The sequence below is a fragment of the Crinia signifera genome, chromosome 6 (genome assembly GCF_055691185.1).
Source record: "Crinia signifera chromosome 6, ASM5569118v1, whole genome shotgun sequence".
In the NCBI taxonomy this organism is placed as follows: Eukaryota; Metazoa; Chordata; class Amphibia; order Anura; family Myobatrachidae; genus Crinia; species Crinia signifera.
This window is the reverse complement of record NC_139222.1, coordinates 107,817,038-107,837,685: the sequence shown is the minus strand read 5'-3', so window position 1 is coordinate 107,837,685 and position 20,648 is coordinate 107,817,038. Positions and strand designations below refer to the sequence as shown.

Genomic DNA, 20,648 nt, shown 5'->3' with positions numbered 1-20,648 from the left:
CTGCACTCTGGGGGCATTTATGTACCTGCACTGTGGGGGCATTTAGGTATGTGGAACTCTGTTGCCGTAATTTGAATATTGGAGACGATTGTGCTCCGTAATATAAATTGGTATTATTTTGTGGCCACACCCCTTCCCCATGAAGCCACTCCTCTATATTTTTGCCTTTAGCACCCACCAGCAAAAACATAAATCAGCACCTATAACGGCACAGTAGTTGAAAAACACTAATCTATCTGATGTATCAGAGAACATTTTACGAAGTCTGGGGGTTAGTTAAAACCACCCATACAGTAATTTGTAGATCTTCTCTTTACTCTTAGCACAGATCAAACTGGAAGCTATGAGTCATCCTCATCGAGTGGTTTACCCAAATCAGTTTCACCAACAACCTCATGAGAATCTCGTTAAGAGGAAGGTTTAAGCAAATGGCTTCAAATGTCGTGAGAAGCCCATGAGAAAAGAATTGCTTCGTTTTCAAGCAGTAGTGTTGAAGCTGGAGGAAGTGGTAAAAATCTCTAAAGGGGATATCTAACTGAGTCTGAATGTCAGAAAACAAAGGAAAGCTGCCAAGTGTGATGTCCTTTAAATAACTGACATTGCCTGATCTCCAGTGGGTAAATAAAATTATGTATTTACCTGGAGGGAAGTCGGGATTATTGAAAATCTGAATTATTGAGGAAGTATGAGGGGCTACCAAATATTTTCAGTTAGCAAAGTCCCAGACTGTTAGAGAGTGTGATTCAATTAGATGAGAAGCTATGTATCTAGAACAGTGTGACCGTGGGCAGGGGTGCCGAGAGGGGGGGAAAGCAGGTACACTTTACCCGGGCCCATCAGTGGGGCCCTGGTCTGGACACACAGTTCTTTTTTTATTTGGTGGGTCTGAGTGTGCCGGAGTCAGCTGTTCAGCGGCGGCATTGGGATTGCGGATGTGGGCAGACGTGGGCCTGCATGGGGGCAGCAGCATCACAGAAGTCCTTTTGAGGCACTCCAGGGCCTGCTGAGAGCCAGCCATGTGACAGGAGTTTACCGTGGCTCCGCGACAGGAGGATACTTAGGGTAGGTAGTCCCTGGGTGCTGGGAGGAACTGGGTCAGAGACAGGCCACCTTCCATGGTAGTACCACCCACTCCGCAGAATCGCAGCCCACCCTACTCCCCACATTCCTATCCCAGCCGCCAGCAGCAGCAGCAGGTGCCACCGATGTCCAGGTCACTGTGTTTCAAGATGGAAGGTGGGTGGCTGGTTGCTCTGTGTCTGCTGCCTCCCTGCATGCTGCTGGGGCTGAGATCCAACTCTGGAAGTCAGCATGTAACCCCTGGCAGAGAATGTACTGTAACTCCATGACAACGAGCATGTTAACCCCTGGCAAAGCATGTAGCCCATGGCAGAGCATGTTAATCCATGGCAACGAGCATGTTAACCCCTGGCAGAGCATGTACCTCCTGGCAGAGCAGGTTAATCCCATGCCAAAGAGCATGTTAACCCCTGGCAGAGAATGTGATCCCCTTGCAGAGCAGGTTAATCCCATGGAAATGAGAATGCTAACCCCCTAATATGCAAGGAGCATTACGGTGTGTGGAATAACATGTAATGGGCATAATAGCATGTGGTAAAATATGTAATAGGTATTACGGTGTATGGCATAATGTGTACTTCCCACTACGGTGTGTGGCATAACGTGTAATGAGCATTATGGCATGTGGTATAATATGTAATGGGTGTGTGATATGTGTAATAGGCATTATGGTGTAAATCTTTGTCCCTGTATCCACCTTGTAAGCAGTGGTGTAACAATGGGTCCGCGGGGAGTTTAGTCCGTGGGGCCCCAGGAAGTTGTTGTACCGGGGCCCAGGATTTCTCTTGGCGGCCCTGATACTGACATGCATACACAGCGCTGTTTACACCTATTATATATACTAACATACATACACAGTGCTGTGTACACCTATTATATACTGACATACATACACAGCGCTGTGTACATCTATTATATACTGACATACATACACAGAGCTGTGTACACCTATTATATACACTGACATACATACACAGCGCTGTGTACACCTATTATATGCTGACATACATACACAGCGCTGTGTACTCCTTTTATATACTGACATAAATACACAGCACTGTCTACACCTTTTATATACTGACATACATACACAGCGCTGTGTACTCCGTTTATATACTGACATACATACATAGCACTGTGTACACCTATTATATACACTGACATACATACAGAGCGCTGTGTACACCTATTATAAACTGACATACATACAAAGAGCTGTGTACACCTATTATATACTGACATACATACAGAGCGCTGTGTACACCTATTATATACTGACATACATACACACAGCGCTTTGTACACCTATAAGGCGCCTATTGAATTATGTTGTTGCTATTCATACCATTACTTAACACTTATGCCTAAAAATAATTGACACAAACACCTTATCTACAAATAACGACACTGACACCAACTGCGTAAGGTTAAAAGGTTATAGTTGTTTATTTAATTGGTATGACCCCTATTTGTATAAGGGATGGCAAAGAAAGCGCTTGAGACCAGCCCACTCCCGGGTGTCGCCATGGTAGCGACCTTAGCGCCCCCAATGGCCACACCCCTTCTTGTGGGTACAGCCTGCGCTGTGACGGACATACCGCCCCCTTCTATTGCATGACGTGGCCTTCCATGAAGGACCAACGCCCCCAGCTGGAGCTGGGGACTCGCCCGCCTTCTTGGCAAAGGGGGGGCAATACCGCACAGAGACCACCTGACACCCCACCTGTTTGCTGGTCGAGAGCGCCTTCTCGCCGATTGTTAACTATAGCTATGGAAATAGAGTACCAAATTTGGTGAAACGGCTTGATGCCAGGTAGCACAGAGAAAAAGGGTAGGGAGGGTGGGGATCCAGCTTCAAAGAGGCTCACTTCCTGTCTCTTGCCTACTGATATAACCTCACTGGCTGCCGCCCCCCCCCCCTGCTACCTGATTGTCCAGAACTAACTGCCACTCACTGCTATTTCCATAGGGCTACACACAGCTGCTATATCTGCTCTTGCTTATGGACATCAAATTCACAGGCTCTTATATTCCCTCCAGCCTATGCGGCCCTCGCTCTGTCTTATATATACTGACATATATACACAAAGCTGTGTACACCGATTATACACTACAGCTCACACATATTCCGCAGCACTTTACAGAGAATATTTGAACATTCACATCAGTCCCTGCCCCAGTGGAGCTTACAATCTATATTCCCTACCACATTAGCCTACGCGTATATTTTTGGATTGTGGGAGGAAACCGGAGTACCTGCAGGTAACCCACGCAAGTACGGGGAGAATATACAAACTCCGCACAGTTAGAGCCATGGTAGGAATCGAACCCATGACCTCAGTGCTGTTAGGCAGTAATGCTAACCATTATACCATCCGTACTGACATACACACACAGCGCTGTGTACACCTATTATATACTGACATACATACACAGAGCTGTGTACACCTATTATATACACTGACATACACGGACTGAAATGCCATGGGACTGGAGATGGGGGCAGTCTGCAGCCCCACACTGTGAACATAATGCCAGCTTCATATGGGGAATTACAGGGCTCAAATCTCCTACCAAGGCAAAGCAGTGCGGGCCCAGCCAGTGTGACCAGCTATGTGGCTCTTATGGATACACACTAGGGATATGCATCGGCCACTTTTTGTCACAATAGCGAGTACTTCACTGACCACACATGTGGCGGCCATTCTGTGGTAACTTGCTGGGGTCCTGTAATAACTTTTTATTGTCTGATGGGGTCCTAGAATAAACATTTTTGAGAACCCCTGGTGTTTTGGATCTGTATTTAAAATCAAACAACATAAAAAGTACTAAAATTGTATATTTTTTTTATGTTTTGTTTTGTTTTGTTCCTACGCTATTATTAACCTCAATAACATTAATTGTCACTCATTTCCAGCCTATCCTGAATACCTCACACCTCCCAATTGTTTTTAGGCCAGTAGGTTGCACCGAGGTGGCACTGCAGCGGCAGACAGGATGGCAGTTTGAAAAACTAGGCCCCAAAAAGCACATAATGCCAAATAAAAGAGGTGACAAATAGGTGTTATACCAGGACTAGCGCAGATAATCAGACAGTTTTGCAGCTTATGGTGCACACCAAGTGTCCTGTCAATGAGAACACTAAAAACATCACATGACAAGTGAGAAAAAGATCGGTGACACCACTTAGCGCTAACTGAATATTCATATGAAATTGTACATAACTTTCATGGTACAGGAGTATGTTTCCGGGTTCACCCAGTACCTAGAACAACACAAATGATATACCCTTTTTCCCACATTAATGGGAGGATTGAATTTAAGGGTATATCAAAAAAAGGATCATAGTGTAGTATCCAAGTATAACAAAGAATTTTATTCTATACAGGGAACTCACAATATCGGTAGATAAAATAGCATATGATCACAATTTCCTTAGGCAAAGCTGCTGCAAGAAAACTTCTCCCATCCGTCCTTGGCTCTAGATGTTGTATTCAGGGAACTCCGGGCACCGGTATCCTCAGTCTCCCAATAGTCCAGGCAGGGGGGTAGCAGTCCAGCAAACAAGTCAAATAATATGCGCCTCACTTAATGCATTTCAGACGAGTCGTCCTTCTTCAGAAGTGTGGGGCATACTGAATCTAGATGTCCATTTGTACCCTAAACAATTAAACATACTGAAACCCGATTGGTTACTTCAGGTCAGGGGCGGAAATACCAGCGGTGCATCGAGGCCCGTGACAATGAAAGGGCCCACACCCCTGGACATTACTTAGGAATCCCATCCTGGGATTCTTAACAATGTCAACCGTTGTAGGCCCCGCAGGATCCGGGGACCCCAGCTAGCCCCAGAGATCAGCGACAGCAGTCAGGTGCCAGGTCAGCTCTCAGAACTGAGCTCCGGCAGCAGCAGCCAGAGCCAGATTGCTGTAAGTAGAGAGAGAGAGAGAGCTGATGATGGTGATTGATGTGCTCGGCACTCGACTGGTATGCCTGGGCTGGGGACTCTACACTCTCCCTGCCCAGGCTCTTGCACGTTGTCCTTCCTGTGAAGCTCCAGTCCAGCGTTATATAGGTTTCAGTTAAGGGCATGACAGGTAATCCACTGGTTCCTGGAAATGTACAGTGTGTTCTATTTGTCACTGTGTGTGTGTGTGTGTTTGCCCTCCCCTGCCCACTGAAATGACAGCAGCTGTGATGGGAGTAGTCCAGCAAGTACCCTGGCACTGCATATCTCCCAACATGACCTTCTCCAGGAGGGACACAATGCTCTGTTCCTGGACGTCACTTTAAATGTATGATCACCATCACCTGTGTTTAACAGGTTAATTGATAAGGAAGGTGCTTCAACACAGGTGATGGTAATCATAAATAAGAGCAACAGAGCATCGTGTCCCTCCTGGAGAGGGTCATGTTGGGAGATATGGCACTGCAAGATGTCACCTAGATGCCCAGAGATCACCATCCCTGCCCCAATGTACACCAGAAAAGATGCCTGTCACATTTGTGTCTGTGTAATTATGACTATTATGCGAGGACATAGTGAGTCAATTTTATGGGGGGGGGGGGTGCTTAATTGCCTGTGGCCCCCACAAAATTGTATCTGGTCCCGGCAGCAGCCAGTCTATGCAGCCCCTTTTTCCATGCTATAATAGGGAGCCTGCATGTGGCAATCACCTGCAGAGGGTGCAGCATCAGAGACAGTGGCCTTGGCACCACAGGATGCTCAGCAGTGTATTTAGATTATAGTGCTGATATGGTTATCAGCTGGCGCTGTCCGCAATTTTTCACTGGGCAACAGCAAGCCATAGTTGCAGCAATAGTGGTGACTGAGGGTGCTGGCAAACCATGTGTCCTACAGCCCATATACCTATTCCTCCTCTCCCGTCTTCCACCTCTCTCCCATCTCCCGTCTCTCTCCCACTATTTCTCCAGTCTCCCACTATTCCTCCTTTCCTATCTCTCACTATTCCTCCTCTCCCGTCTCCCACTATTCCACCTCTCTCCCACTATTTCTCCAGTCTCCCACTATTCCACCAGTCTCCCACTATTTCTCCTTTCCTATCTCTCACTATTCCTCCTCTCCCGTCTCCCACTATTCCACCTCTCTCCCACTATTTCTCCAGTCTCCCACTATTCCTCCTCTCCCATCTCCCACTATTCCACCTCTCTCCCACTATTTCTCCAGTCTCCCACTATTCCACCAGTCTCCCGCTATTTCTCCTTTCCTATCTCTCACTATTCCTCCTCTCCAGTCTCCCACTATTCCACCTCTCTCCCACTATTTCTCCAGTCTACCACTATTCCTCCTCTCCCTCTTAAAAGAACAACCAGAGTGCTATCCAAAGGGTTCTACCGCAAGATGTCACCTAGATGCCCAGAGATCACCATCCCTGCCCCAATGTACACCAGAAAAGATGCCTGTCACATTTGTGTCTGTGTAATTATGACTATTATGCGAGGACATAGTGAGTCAATTTTATGGGGGGGGGGGGGGTGCTTAATTGCCTGTGGCCCCCACAAAATTGTATCTGGTCCCGGCAGCAGCCAGTCTATGCAGCCCCTTTTTCCATGCTATAATAGGGAGCCTGCATGTGGCAATCACCTGCAGAGGGTGCAGCATCAGAGACAGTGGCCTTGGCACCACAGGATGCTCAGCAGTGTATTTAGATTATAGTGCTGATATGGTTATCAGCTGGCGCTGTCCGCAATTTTTCACTGGGCAACAGCAAGCCATAGGGGCAGCAATAGTGGTGACTGAGGGTGCTGGCAAACCATGTGTCCTACAGCCCATATACCTATTCCTCCTCTCCCGTCTTCCACCTCTCTCCCGTCTCCCGTCTCTCTCCCACTATTTCTCCAGTCTCCCACTATTCCTCCTTTCCTATCTCTCACTATTCCTCCTCTCCCGTCTCCCACTATTCCACCTCTCTCCCACTATTTCTCCAGTCTCCCACTATTCCCCCAGTCTCCCACTATTTCTCCTTTCCTATCTCTCACTATTCCTCCTCTCCCGTCTCCCACTATTCCACCTCTCTCCCACTATTTCTCCAGTCTCCCACTATTCCTCCTCTCCCATCTCCCACTATTCCACCTCTCTCCCACTATTTCTCCAGTCTCCCACTATTCCACCAGTCTCCAACTATTTCTCCTTTCCTATCTCTCACTATTCCTCCTCTCCCGTCTCCCACTATTCCACCTCTCTCCCACTATTTCTCCAGTCTACCACTATTCCTCCTCTCCCATCTCCCACTATTCCTCCTCTATCCCACTATTCCTCCTTTCCTATCTCTCACTATTCCTCCTCTCTCCTATCTCTCACTATTCCTCCTCTTTCCAGTCTCCCACTATTCCTCCTTTCCATAGCTGGCACCAAGCTATGCTAATCTGTTCATGGCAAGGTGGGAGGATTTGGTCCAACCACCCTTGGAATGCCAGCCTGGTGCTATGGGTCAGATACATCGATGACCTCCTGTTCGTCTGGAGGGGAGGTCCAGACACCCTAAATGACTTCTGTGTGTACCTAAATAACAATGATCAAAATATAGAATTGACATACACCATCAGTCCCATCTTCTGTTAATTTTCTTGATTTAACCATCTTTATTGATGACCTCAAAATATGTACTAAAAACTACACTAAGCCGACTGACTGCTGCTCCTATATAAGCAGCGAGAGTAATCATCACGCCAATTGGATAAAGAGCATTCCATCAAGTCAATTTTATAGGCTCAGACGAAATTGCACTAACACTAGCGATTATGAGGTACAAGCAGGTGAAATGAGAGAAAATTTTAACCAAAAAGGATATAATCCAGTTTGGGTGGACGAAGCTTACAATAAAAATCTGGTAGCTGTGTCTAACACTAGAACTATTAAACCGGCTAATTGTGAAGTACGTTTTATTACTAAGTACACCTCTCAGCATAAACAACTGGAGAAGCTCATAACTAAACATTGGGGAGTCCTCACAGAGGATCCCCTCCTTAAAGAATATGTGGGACACCGCCCCAAATTTGTATACCGCAGGGCGGACAATTTGAGTAAAATTCTGGTTAGGAGTGCTCAAACCATTCCTAAAAGAACAACCAGAGTGCTATCCAAAGGGTTCTACCGCTGCGGTATTTGCCCAATGTGTAAAGCATGTAAATTCGCTCCTAAAACCACAGAGTACAAGTCTAATACAAATAGTGAAAACTTCACTATTAATGACTTTATTACATGCAATTCAAAGAACGTTGTGTATTTGTTGGAGTGCAACTGCGGTAAACAGTATGTTGGACGTACAAGCAGACAGCTAAAAGACCGTTTGGCTGAACATGCTCGGAATATTAACCCCTTCCCGACAATTGACGTACATTTACGTCATGGTCGGGGAGTACTTCCCGACACATGGCGTAAATGTACGTCATGGCTTGTAACTGTCACCGCGTCTATAGACGCGGTGACAGTTTCAACATGTCTGCTGTCCCTGACAGCAGACATGTCCGTGCATGCCCAGGGGGGGCTGCGATGCCGCCCCCCCGTCGGCGATCGCTGTGATTGGCTGTTCAGTGTGAACAGCCAATTACAGCGTTTTCTGTGTCACCGGCGAATAACGTTCGCCGGTGACACGCGATCGGAGGTGATTGGTGCTGTAAAGTACAGCACCAATCACCGCGGGGTGTAAGGGTGACACTGGTGTCACCCCACCTTACCCCGCCCGCCCCCAAAGGCCGTGATTGGTTCGTCGGACCGACGGACCAATCACAGCCATGGAGGGGGATTTAAACTAACGGTGACTGCACTGCAGACGCCATTCCGGTCTGGAATTGCGTGCAGTGCGGTCACCGTGCCTAGCTGCCGCAGTATACTGACCTGAACCGAGCAAAATACTTACCTGATCCTTGCAAATACCTTGCCTGATCACTGCTTCATCACTGCTTGTAGTGTGCTGGATTCTTCCTGGATCCTGTTACTACTTGTGACTTCCTGTGTTGTGAACTTGTGCTGCTGCTGTGTAATAGCGTTAGATAGAGAGAGATAGAGAGATAGAGAGAGATAGTGTCAGAGAGTGCTATATTTTGTGCTGCTGCAGTGTGATATAGTTATAGATAGAGAGATAGAGAGAGATAGAGAGAGATAGAGAGAGATAGAGAGAGATAGAGAGAGATAGAGAGAGATAGAGAGAGAGAGAGAGATAGAGAGAGATAGAGAGGCCTAGTGACAGAGAGTGCTATATTTTGTGCTGCTGCAGTGTGATAGTTATAGATAGAGAGATAGAGAGAGATAGAGAGAGAGAGATAGAGATAGTGACAGATTGTGCTATATATTTTTTATATAACTGACTGCTGCCCCCCCTTTTGTGCTGATCAGTATAAATTAACTGATCAGCAACTTTTTGGGGGCGCAGGTTTTTTTTTATATATATATATATACCTGTCACTGCTGCTGCTGCAGTGTCATAGAGTGATAGATAGTGAGAGATAGAGAGATAGAGAGAGATAGTGACAGAGAGTGATAGAGAGTGCTAAATTTTGTGTCTGCTGCCCCTGCCTTTTGTGCTGATCACTATATCTGAGGTGATCAGCAACTTTTTGGGGGTGCAGAGGTTTTTTTTTATATATATATATATACCTGTCAGTTGCTGCCAGTTGCACTGTCAGTTGCACCAAAGGTTGTGCACCTGCTGCCCCTCACTGGTAATCAGTGTCGCATCACTGATCACCTTTTTTTTTTTGTGGGTGCTGTGGGGTCTTTTTTTAATTTTTTTTTTACACACACTGTGATTTTGTGGGTGTCCTGTGGCCACTGTGCGCTGATCAGTGACGTACATCACTGATCAGCTTTTTCGGCACAGGGTTGATCTATTTTTATTTTTTTTTTGATCAAATTCCTGTTGCCTTTGAGCGCTGTTCAGTGACGGACGTTACTGACCAACATCTGTGCTCAATTTTTGGCGCAGGACCTTTTTTTTTTTTTTTTTAACCCATTCAATTTTTTTTTTTTTAACCCCTTCAATTTTTTTTTTTTTAACCCCTTTTTTTTTTTGTATAAAGTATTTTTTTTTTCTGCACTACATACACACTACACACTACATACCCCCCGGGTTGAAATAAAGTTTGTACCCCCCCCTACACTATACACGTGTTGAAACATTTCACTACCAGTAACACAAAAATAAAAATGGCATCCCAAATGTCATCCCAAATGTCATCCCAAATGTCATCCCAGTCATCCAGAAGAATGTATTCAGTGGAGGAGGCATATGCCATGCTTGCCTCTGACTCTGACACAGCCAGTAATGCAAGCGGGGAATTTGAAGGATTCGTCTTAAGCTCCTCTTCCTCCTCTGGTGATGAGGGACCCCCTCAAAGACGCCCCCGTAGATCAGCTGAGACCCCCCCCCCAATAATTGATCTCGTATGGACCCCACCACCAGACAATTTTGAGCCCCAGGTTCCTGAGTTTTTGGCCATGCCAGGAATCCAATTTGATTCCACAGGTCTCAGAGAAATTGACTTTTTCAAATTATTTTTCTCTGATGATTTTATAAATTTAATGGTGGACCAAACTAATTTATATGCCCAGCAGTTTAGTGCTCAAAACCCCACGTCATCATTTGCTAGGTGGACCCCTGTAGATGCAGTAGAGATGATGACGTTTTGGGGTCTGGTGTTTCATATGGGCATAGTAAAAAAGCCAGAAATTAGGCAATATTGGAGTACAGATGTTCTGTACAGCACCCCATTTTACCGTATGGCCATGCCCCGGGCTCGATTTGAGACGATCCTTAAATTTTTGCATTACAACGATAATGCACAGTGCCCACCCAGAGATGATCCCACCTTTGACCGGCTATTCAAAGTCAGGCCGGTCATTGATCATTTCAGTGCCAAATTTGCAGAGATGTACATCCCTGAAAAATTTATTTGTATTGACGAGTCCCTTATACATTTTAAAGGAAGGGTTAAATTCCGCCAGTACCTTCCCAGTAAGAGGGCAAGGTATGGCATAAAAATGTATAAGCTGTGTGAAAGCACCTCAGGGTACACCCACATGTTTAGGGTATATGAAGGGAAGGATTCAAGAATTGAACCGCCAGAATGCCCCCCCTCCCTCGTAGGTGTTAGTGGAAAAATTGTCTGGGATTTAGTGCACCCCTTCCTGGATAAAGGTTATCACCTCTATGTGGATAACTTTTACACTAGCATCCCCCTGTTTAAGGCCCTTGGTTCAAGAGGTACAGCAGCTTGCGGTACTGTGCGCAAGAACCAAAGAGGCCTCCCAAAAACGCACATTGCCCAAGTAATGAGAAGGGGTGAAAGCAGGGGAATATGCACCGAAAATATGTTGTTGGTCAAATATAAGGACAAGAGGGATGTCCTTATACTGACAACAATTCACGGAGACAGTACCACCTCCGTCCCTGTACGAGGTACCAGTACCCACACCTCAAAACCTAATTGTATCCTGGATTACAATAGGTACATGGGCGGAGTGGATCTTTCAGATCAGGTACTGAAGCCGTACAGTGCCCTGCGGAAAACAAAAATCTGGTACAAGAAGCTGGCCGTGTATATCATCCAGATGGCACTGTATAACGCTTACGTGCTATTCCGTTCTACCGGCCAGAGGGGGACATTTATGCACTTTCAAGAGGAAGTCATAAAGGGCCTAATATTTGGGAACCAGCAGGCAGAGGGCCCCAGTACTTCTAGTACTGGCCCCCGTATTGTACCAGGGCAGCATTTTCCTGATGAAATCCCCTCCACTGGAAAAAAGGGCAGGACACAAAAAAGGTGCAAAGTTTGCTATAAAAAGGGAATAAGAAAGCAAACTATTTTCCAGTGTGACACTTGCCCCGACAAACCCGTCCTATGTATAAAGGAGTGTTTTAAAATATACCACACATCTATGGATTATTAGGTTCATAATTTCACCGTGCTTCGGGGGTCTTGCTAATGCCACATAGCACCCACCATTCATTCCACCAGAATCTGAGCCGCAAAATCCAAAAATCACTCCTTCCCTTCTGAGTCCTGCCATGCACCCAACTGGTATTTTTCGGTCACATGTGAGGCATTGCCGTACTCGGGAGAAATTGGGGCACAGATTTTGGGGTGCTTTTTCTCCTTCATACCTTCTGAAAATGAAAAATTTTGAACCAGAACTGCATTTTTGTGTAAAAAAATGTAATTTTTCATTTTCACTGCCCAGTTGTATCAAAATTGGTGAAACCCCTGGGGGTTTGAAATGTACACTATACCCCTAGATGAATTCCCTGAGGGGTGTAGTTTGCAAAATGGGGTCACTTGTGGGGGGGTTCCACTGTATTGGTGCTTGGGGGGTCTTGCTAATGCGACATAGCACCCACCAACATTCCACCAGAATCTGAGCTGCAAAATCCAAAAATCACTCCTTCCCTTCTGAGTCCTGCCACTTTTTGGTCACACATGAGGCATTGCCGTACTCGGGAGAAATTGGGGCACAGATTTTGGGGTGCTTTTTCTCCTTCATACCTTCTGAAAATGAAAAATTTTGAGCCAGAACTGCATTTTTGTGTAAAAAATTAAATTTTTCATTTTCACTGCCCAGTTGTACCACAATTGGTGAAACCCCTGGGGGTTTGAAATGTACACTATACCCCTAGATGAATTCCCTGAGGGGTGTAGTTTGCAAAATGGGGTCACTTGTGGGGGGGTTCCACTGTATTGGTGCTTCGGGGGTCTTGCTAATGCGACATAGCACCCACCAACATTCCACCAGAATCTGTGCTGCAAAATCCAAATATCACTCCTTCCCTTCTGAGTCCTGCCATGCACCCAAATGGTATTTTTTGGTCACATGTGAGGCATTGCCGTACTCGGGAGAAATTGGGGCACAGATTTTGGGGTGCTTTGTCTCCTTCATTCCTTGTAAAAATGAAAAATTTTGAGCCAGAACTGCATTTTTGTGTAAAAAAATGTAATTTTTCATTTTCACTGCCCAGTTGTATCAAAATTGGTGAAACCCCTGGGGGTTTGAAATGTACACTATACCCCTAGATGAATTCCCTGAGGGGTGTAGTTTGCAAAATGGGGTCACTTGTGGGGGGGTTCCACTGTATTGGTGCTTGGGGGGTCTTGCTAATGCGACATAGCACCCACCAAAATTCCACCAGAATCTGAGCTGCAAAATCCAAAAATCACTCCTTCCCTTCTGAGTCCTGCCATGCACCCAAATGGTATTTTTTGGTCACATGTGAGGCATTGCCGTACTCGGGAGAAATTGGGGAACAGATTTTGGGGTGCTTTTTCTCCTTCATACCTTCTGAAAATGAAAAATTTTGAGCCAGAACTGCATTTTTGTGTAAAAAAATGTAATTTTTCATTTTCACTGCCCAGTTGTATCAAAATTGGTGAAACCCCTGGGGGTTTGAAATGTACACTATACCCCTAGATGAATTCCCTGAGGGGGGTAGTTTGCAAAATGGGGTCACTTGTGGGGGGGTTCCACTGTATTGGTGCTTGGGGGGTCTTGCTAATGCAACATAGCCCCCACCCACATTCCACCAGAATCTGAGCTGCAAAATCCAAAAATCACTCCTTCCCTTCTGAGTCCTGCCATGCACCCAAATGGTATTTTTTGGTCACATGTGAGGCATTGCTGTACTCGGGAGAAATTGGGGCACAGATTTTGGGGTGCTTTGTCTCCTTCATTCCTTGTGAAAATGAAAACTTTTGAGCCAGAACTGCATTTTTGTGTAAAAAATGTAATTTTGCATTTTCACTGCCCAGTTGTACCACAATTGGTGAAACCCCTGGGGGTTTGAAATGTACACTATACCCCTAGATGAATTCCCTGAGGGGTGTAGTTTGCAAAATGGGGTCACTTGTGGGGGGGTTCCTAAATTTTAGCATCTTATGGTGCCTAGAAACCTACATGGTGCCTAAAAAAAAATCTCAGAAAAAGGAGGCTCCAAAATCAAGTAGGTGCTCCTTCTATTATGAAGCCTGTGGTTTGGTCAACGTGCACACTAGGGCCACATATAGGATATTTATGAAAACAAAAGAATTGGGGGAATCAATTTTTAGTCACATTTCTCTAGTAAAATCTACTGTGTTCCTTAGAAAAATGTATTAAGATTGCAAATCTGCAAAAAAAATGAAATTTTGAAATTTCACCTACACTTTGTTTTAATTCCTGTGAAACACCTAAAGGGTTAACAAACTTCCAAAATGCTGTTTTGAATACTGTGAGGGGTGCAGTTTTTGAAATGGCATCATTTATGGGGGTGTCTCACATACAAGTCCCTCAAAGTCACATCAGAACTGAACTGGTCCCTAAAAAAATCAGTGTTTGAAATTTTCTTGAAAATTTGAGAATTTGCTATTCATATTGTAAGCCTCCTAGTGTCCAAAAAAATTAAAAGGAAGTTGAAATAATGATGGAAACATAAAGTAGACATATGGTCTATGTTAGTTATTAACTATTTTGAGTGGTATGATTATTTGTCTCACAAGCAGAAAATTTAACATTTTGCAAATTGCTAAATTTTCCATTTTTTTACGACATTTTGGTATTTTTCACAAAAAAACACAGACTGTATCGACCCAAATTTACCACTAATTTGAAGTACAATGTGTCACGAAAAAACAATCTCAAAATCACTGGGATAAGTAAAAGCAAAAAAAAGTTATACCCACTTAAGTGATACATGTCAGATTTGAAAAAAATGGCTCTGTCAGGAACGCAAAAACTGGCTCTGTCAGGAAGGGGTTAAAAAAGGCTACGAATTGCATAATGTGTCTTTACACTTTAAGGAGAAACATGACTGTGATATGAGAGGTCTAAATTCATTTTGTGGAATTAAAATCTGTAAGTCCAGTTGGAGGAAAAATGATGTTGAGGAACATTTAGCAAAATTAGAAATGAAATGTATATTCAACCTCAACACCATGGTCCCCAAAGGACTTAATGTAGATTACGAATATAAATGGCTTATATGAATTATAAGGGGGGTGGTATGGTACCAACAATATACCACTAACTATGTGTTTTCTGCTTTTTCCCCTTTTCTTCCCTTCTCATGTATATCCGGCTCATAATGAGTTAATAGTCAGTGTAGTTATAAATAACGTTTTTTATGCCGCTAAATCAAATCAATGTATTTACCCTGTTAAATGTGCAAATTTTGTAAAAATTTTGGTGTATGTCGGCTTTTTCTCTATGTCGACTTTTGTGTCCACTTGCATGTAAAAAAACTTTTTTTTAAAACTTTTTTTATGCAAAGTTTTTTGATAATTTTATTGTATGTTTAAATATGTGTTTTCATTAACAATGCATTTTAAATTGGGTATTTTAGACATATTTTATTATGTGTGTAGTATACCCAGATGTAGCTAATAGATTAAAGCCGGATACAGGTTGATTTCCATTGGCCAACAAACATCATGTGACGGAACAGGCCGGTGTTAAAAGCATCTCCCTGCAGCCAAGGTGGCACATCTTGAAAAAGGATATACCCTATATCCGAAACACGTTGATTGAGCCGCAATACTATTCAGCAAGAGCAGGAACAGCGGGACGGACTCCGGCAGCGTCACCATCATCTTCCCCCGGCGTTGTCTGCAGCACTCCCAGCACGGAAGGAGAAGCCGCCGGCACCCTCTATCAGCTACTGCCTTCATCTGGACTCTCGTTTTTACCGTTTTTTGTCGTGTGGATACGTGGATCTTTTATGTAATAAATCCTGCAAAGAAAAACATGTGGTGCAGATGCACACTCCATATTATTAATCAATCAATTAATAACAGAGGTTCTTGGTATATCAATTGTCCAAGAAATATTTGCCCACCAACCAGCTTCACGGTAACCTCATTTCTGGTGGGTCCCTAATACTAAGTTTGGATCTTATTAACACACTTCTAGCTTAGTTTTCTCACTTGTGTGCTGCCCTGGGGTGACTTGCTTATGCTGGCCTTTTTGGGGTTCCGTGCCCCAGATCCAAACTTAGTATTAGGGACCCACCAGAAATGAGGTTACCGTGAAGCTGGTTGGTGGGCAAATATTTCTTGGCCAATTGATATACCAAGAACCTCTGTTATTAATTGATTGATTAATTAATAATATGGAGTGTGCATCTGCACCACATGTTTTTCTTTGCAGAACTACAAGTCCCAGCATGATAGCACCTCATGTATATTGGGTGTGTATTCTAAGATCCCCCCCCCCCATAATGTAATAAATCCTACCTACTTGTTTCCTGACGTCTACGACCATCTATTGATAAAGAAACCTCTTATATGAACGCGAGAGCGAATTCTCATGTAAGTTGAATTCATGTTGGCATTTCCTGCACTGTGAAGTTTACCTTAAAGAAACCGTTACGGGCATACCTGAATTGAAGTGCACTGTAAGGCCTGGTACACACCAGAACGATTAGGGCACGATTAGGGCAAATTTCGACGGTTGTAACGACGGTTGTGCCTGAATTGGTGCACAATCGTTTGTTTTTTACTCACGATCCTGGTCGTTTGCGATTGGATGCGCGCTCCCGGCACGTCGTATGTCGCATTGGAGATTTTGCCTCCTGCAGCAGAATCAGCCGATCCGACCGCTGATTGTGTGCTGATTTTATGCACATCGTTAGCACATTGTGTGTGCTTACGTCGTCGCGACCATCCATCCGATCCGGGTTGTTTACGCCAGAGATCCTGGACACTCCCACCGCACCATATTGCCTCGTGGATGCAGCAGAGATCACACGACGTCTGCTCCAGCGTGCACCGGACTGCAGGTATGTTTCTGTCAGCCCACCGCAGTCCACCTCACCACCCCCCCGTGTACCCGCTGCCTACCAATGTGTATTGCTATCAGGCCACTGCAGTCCACCCCACCCCCCTGTGTACCCGCTGCCCACCAATGTGTATTGCTATCAGGCCACTGCAGTCCACCCCACCCCCCTGTGTACCCGCTGCCCACCAATGTGTTTTGCTATCAGGCCACTGCAGTCCACCCCACCCCCCCGTGTACCCGCTGCCCACCAATGTGTATTGCTATCAGGCCACTGCAGTCCACCCTACCCCCCCTGTGTACCCGCTGCCCACCAATGTGTATTGCTATCAGGCCACTGCAGTCCACCCCACCCCCTTGTGTACCCGCTGCCCACCAATGTGTTTTTGCTATCAGGCCACTGCAGTCCACCCCCCCCGTGTACCCGCTGCCCACCAATGTGTATTGCTATCAGGCCACTGCAGTCCACCCTACCCCCCCGTGTACCCGCTGCCCACCAATGTGTATTGCTATCAGGCCACTGCAGTCCACCCCACCCCCCCGTGTAACCGCTGCCCACCAATGTGTATTGCTATCAGGCCACTACAGTCCACCCCACCCCCCCGTGTACCCGCTGCCCACCAATGTGTATTGCTATCAGGCCACTGCAGTCCACCCTACCCCCCCTGTGTACCCGCTGCCCACCAATGTGTATTGCTATCAGGCCACTGCAGTCCACCCCACCCCCCGTGTACCCGCTGCCCACCAATGGCAAAGGCCCCAGGTGCATTATGCCACCACAGCCCACTATGCTCCCCTGCGGCCTACCCACTACACAGTATGCCACCACAGGCCACCCCACCCCCCTGCGGCCTACCCACTACCCAAAGCATAATGTTACCATCCAGCTGCCCTTTTGCAGGGGATGTTCTCCCACCCCAGGATTTAAAAAAGTTTTGTAAACAAAATATTATAATTATATTTATTAAAATTTGTTTAATAATTTTAAAACCAAACATGTATTCTTAATAATAATATACAGTGTATTGAAACATATTTACATATACTGTTTATATGAAGACAACTTGTTTTGTCAAAAAGTATGTACATAGGTTTTTTCAAAATCTATTCATTTTTTACAGAAATGGCCCAGGCGATTGCCAAGGAACATGAATTTATAGAGGCGTTCATAGAGAAATATAGGGAGCTGGACTGCCTTTGGAAAACTAAATCAAAGGAGTACAGCAATAAAATTAAAAGAGCTCAAGCGCTTCAGGAGCTGGCCCAATTCAGCAAGAGCTACAATCCCGAGTCTGATGCGGACTGGGTCCGTAAAAAAATACAGAACTTGAGGACCGTGTTCCTTAAAGAACACAAGAAAATGCAATCGTCCAAAAGGTCTGGTGCAGGAACTGCAGATGTATACGAGACGTCGTTATGGTACTACAACCTGCTGACCTTCACGTTGAGCCAGGAGGTGCCAAGGTCGGGACTCTACCTAATGGTGGAGAGTGAGGCAGACGATGTGTTTGTGGGCCTGGATGAAAGTTCCCAGCCGTTGTCGGTAAGTACTGGTCCAATGTGTATACACCCCTTCCTCCTTTGTTTGTTTTAGGCTCCTATAGAGCATTCCTTTGCAGTCCCATCATTTTTTAAATGTGGTCTTCCTGCCAGGGGACAGCACCAATGCCATTAATGTACTCCTTATATTGGTCCCTGACCTGTTTGGCTCTTGCTGTCCCCCGGTACTGCTGGGCCGGCGTCTCCAGGGACACGATTGGGGCAACCTCCCTAGGCTCGTCTGGGTCCTCCTGTGGTGCTGGTCCTGCCGGCCGATGGGCCCTTTCTTTGCGCCGAAGTAGATTGTGGAGGACACAGCACGCCATGACGGCCCAGTCGATTTTATCCAGCCGCAGGTTGATGGCTGGGTGGAAAATGCGGAATCTACTAGCCATAATTCCAAATGCACTTTCCACAAGCCGCCGTGCCCTGGAGAGCCTGTAATTGAAGACCCGTTTGACGTGGTCAAGACCACGTTTGGCATAGGGCTTCATGTTGTGTTCATGAAGCCCAAATGCCTCGTCCGCCACGAAAACAAAGTTCAGTCCATGCTTCGTTTCTTTGACTGTGGGCAAGTGCAGGGTGTTGGAGGCGAGCCTCTGGTAGAACTTTGTGTCCTTAAAAGTTCCACCATCTGAAGCCCGCCCATTCCTGCCGACATCCACAAAGATGAATTCATAGTTCGCATTAACCACAGCCATCAGCACAATACTGAAGTACCCCTTGTAGTTGAAGTAGTAGGAACCACTGTGGGGTGGCTGATTGATGCGGACGTGTTTCCCATCAATGGCTCCTCCACAATTAGGGAAGTTCCACGCCTCGTCGAATTCAGCAGCGATGTTTTGCCACTCCTGCACTGGAACAAAAAAGAAAAGGAGATGTTAACTAATTGTTGTTATTTTCTTTTCAACAGACAACAAGCACAGAGAAAGAGGTTGGCCACACCTCAACCCCTACCCCAACCCCATCGCCAACCCCTGAGCCACCTGCAATTGACTCATCTGGAACAATCTTTGGAGTGCCAGAAACCCCCACCCCGCCACAACTATTCACAAAAAAGAAAAAACGCAGGACCAAGACAGTCCCTGACCCAGACCCGGATGATGATATACTTATACGAGCAGAGCAGGTGCTGCGTAGGCCCCCTGACCAGTTTGACACCTTTGGCAAATACGTGGCTGAGGGCTTGCGGAAGTTGAATCCGGAACAACAGATGGCGTTCGAACGTCTCACTAGCGAACTCCTGTTTAGGGGCCGTCTTGGCCTTCTGACAATTCAAACCAAATTAGTTGGACTTCTCCCATGGCAGGAGACGCCATCTACTAGTAGTGCCGTACCCTCACCAGCACTTGCCTCATTGCCTGAAACCACCCCACCGAGTGCGCAATCCTGTACCCAACCGGCTACACCTCCTCGCTACAGTCACCTGTATACATCATTGTTGAGTGACAGCACGGACCAAGACGAAACACCGGTTTTACAAGATTTATAAGCACATTTCATACAATTATTTCAAAGTTGGCATGGAGTAGTATGGCACACGGTGCTTGTCGTGGAGATAATGGCTATGGTGAAATGTTGCATACCGCAGAACAATGGGGCCGGGACCATTGCATCTGCGGTATGCAACAGGTAATCGTGATGGCCCTTTCATTATCTGCGCTACAAGCACCGTCTGTCATACTGCTCCATACCACAAGGCAATGAGGCATTGGTTTGGTTTTATGTTAATACTTGTTAGGGCACTTTGCCTAGGTTTTATATATTATGTGTGTTTTTGCTATAGGTCCATGCATGGAGCAGTATGGCACATGGTGCATGTTGCGCAGACAAAGAAAGGACCTTCATGCTACTGTGGCGCACAGTACAGAGCAATGGGGCCGGGACCAATGCTTCTGTACTATGTGCCATGCATGCATGAGGGTGCTTTCATTGTCTGCGCTACATGTGCCGTCTGCCATACTGCCCCTTAACGCACGGCAATTAGGCATTTCTGTGGTTTTATGTTAATTCTTTTACTTGTTAGGGCACTTTGCCTAGGTTTTATATATTATGTGTGTTTTTGCTATAGGTCCATGCATGGAGCAGTATGGCACATGGTGCATGTTGCGCAGACAAAGAAAGGACCTTCATGATACTGTGGCGCACAGTGCAGAGCAATGGGGCCGGGACCAATGCTTCTGTACTATGTGCCATGCATGCATGAGGGTGCTTTCATTGTCTGCGCTACATGTGCCGTCTGCCATACTGCCCCTTACCGCATTGCAAACTT

The 20,648-nt window shown here is 45.8% G+C and overlaps 1 protein-coding gene across 1 annotated transcript; it reads left to right on the top strand.

Annotated features, from left to right (window-relative positions):
* Window positions 1-17,874: 17,874 nt before the first annotated feature.
* Window positions 17,875-19,868, top strand: LOC146009623 (uncharacterized). The gene is made up of 2 exons (XM_083150073.1): window positions 17,875-18,380; window positions 19,290-19,868. Exons 1-2 carry the CDS (start codon window positions 17,919-17,921, stop codon window positions 19,866-19,868), a joined length of 1,041 nt encoding a protein of 346 aa, XP_083006199.1. The 5' UTR covers window positions 17,875-17,918.
* The last annotated feature ends 780 nt before the right edge of the window (window positions 19,869-20,648 follow it).

What these genes read in the sequence shown, in the direction of transcription:
- LOC146009623 (XM_083150073.1), top strand. Translation starts at nt 17,919, where the DNA reads ATGTACATAGGTTTTTTCAAAATCTATTCATTTTTTACAGAAATGGCC. An exon ending in AAAGTTCCCAGCCGTTGTCG is followed by an intron (nt 18,381 to 19,289) that starts GTAAGTACTGGT and finishes TCTTTTCAACAG; the next exon opens with ACAACAAGCACAGAGAAAGA.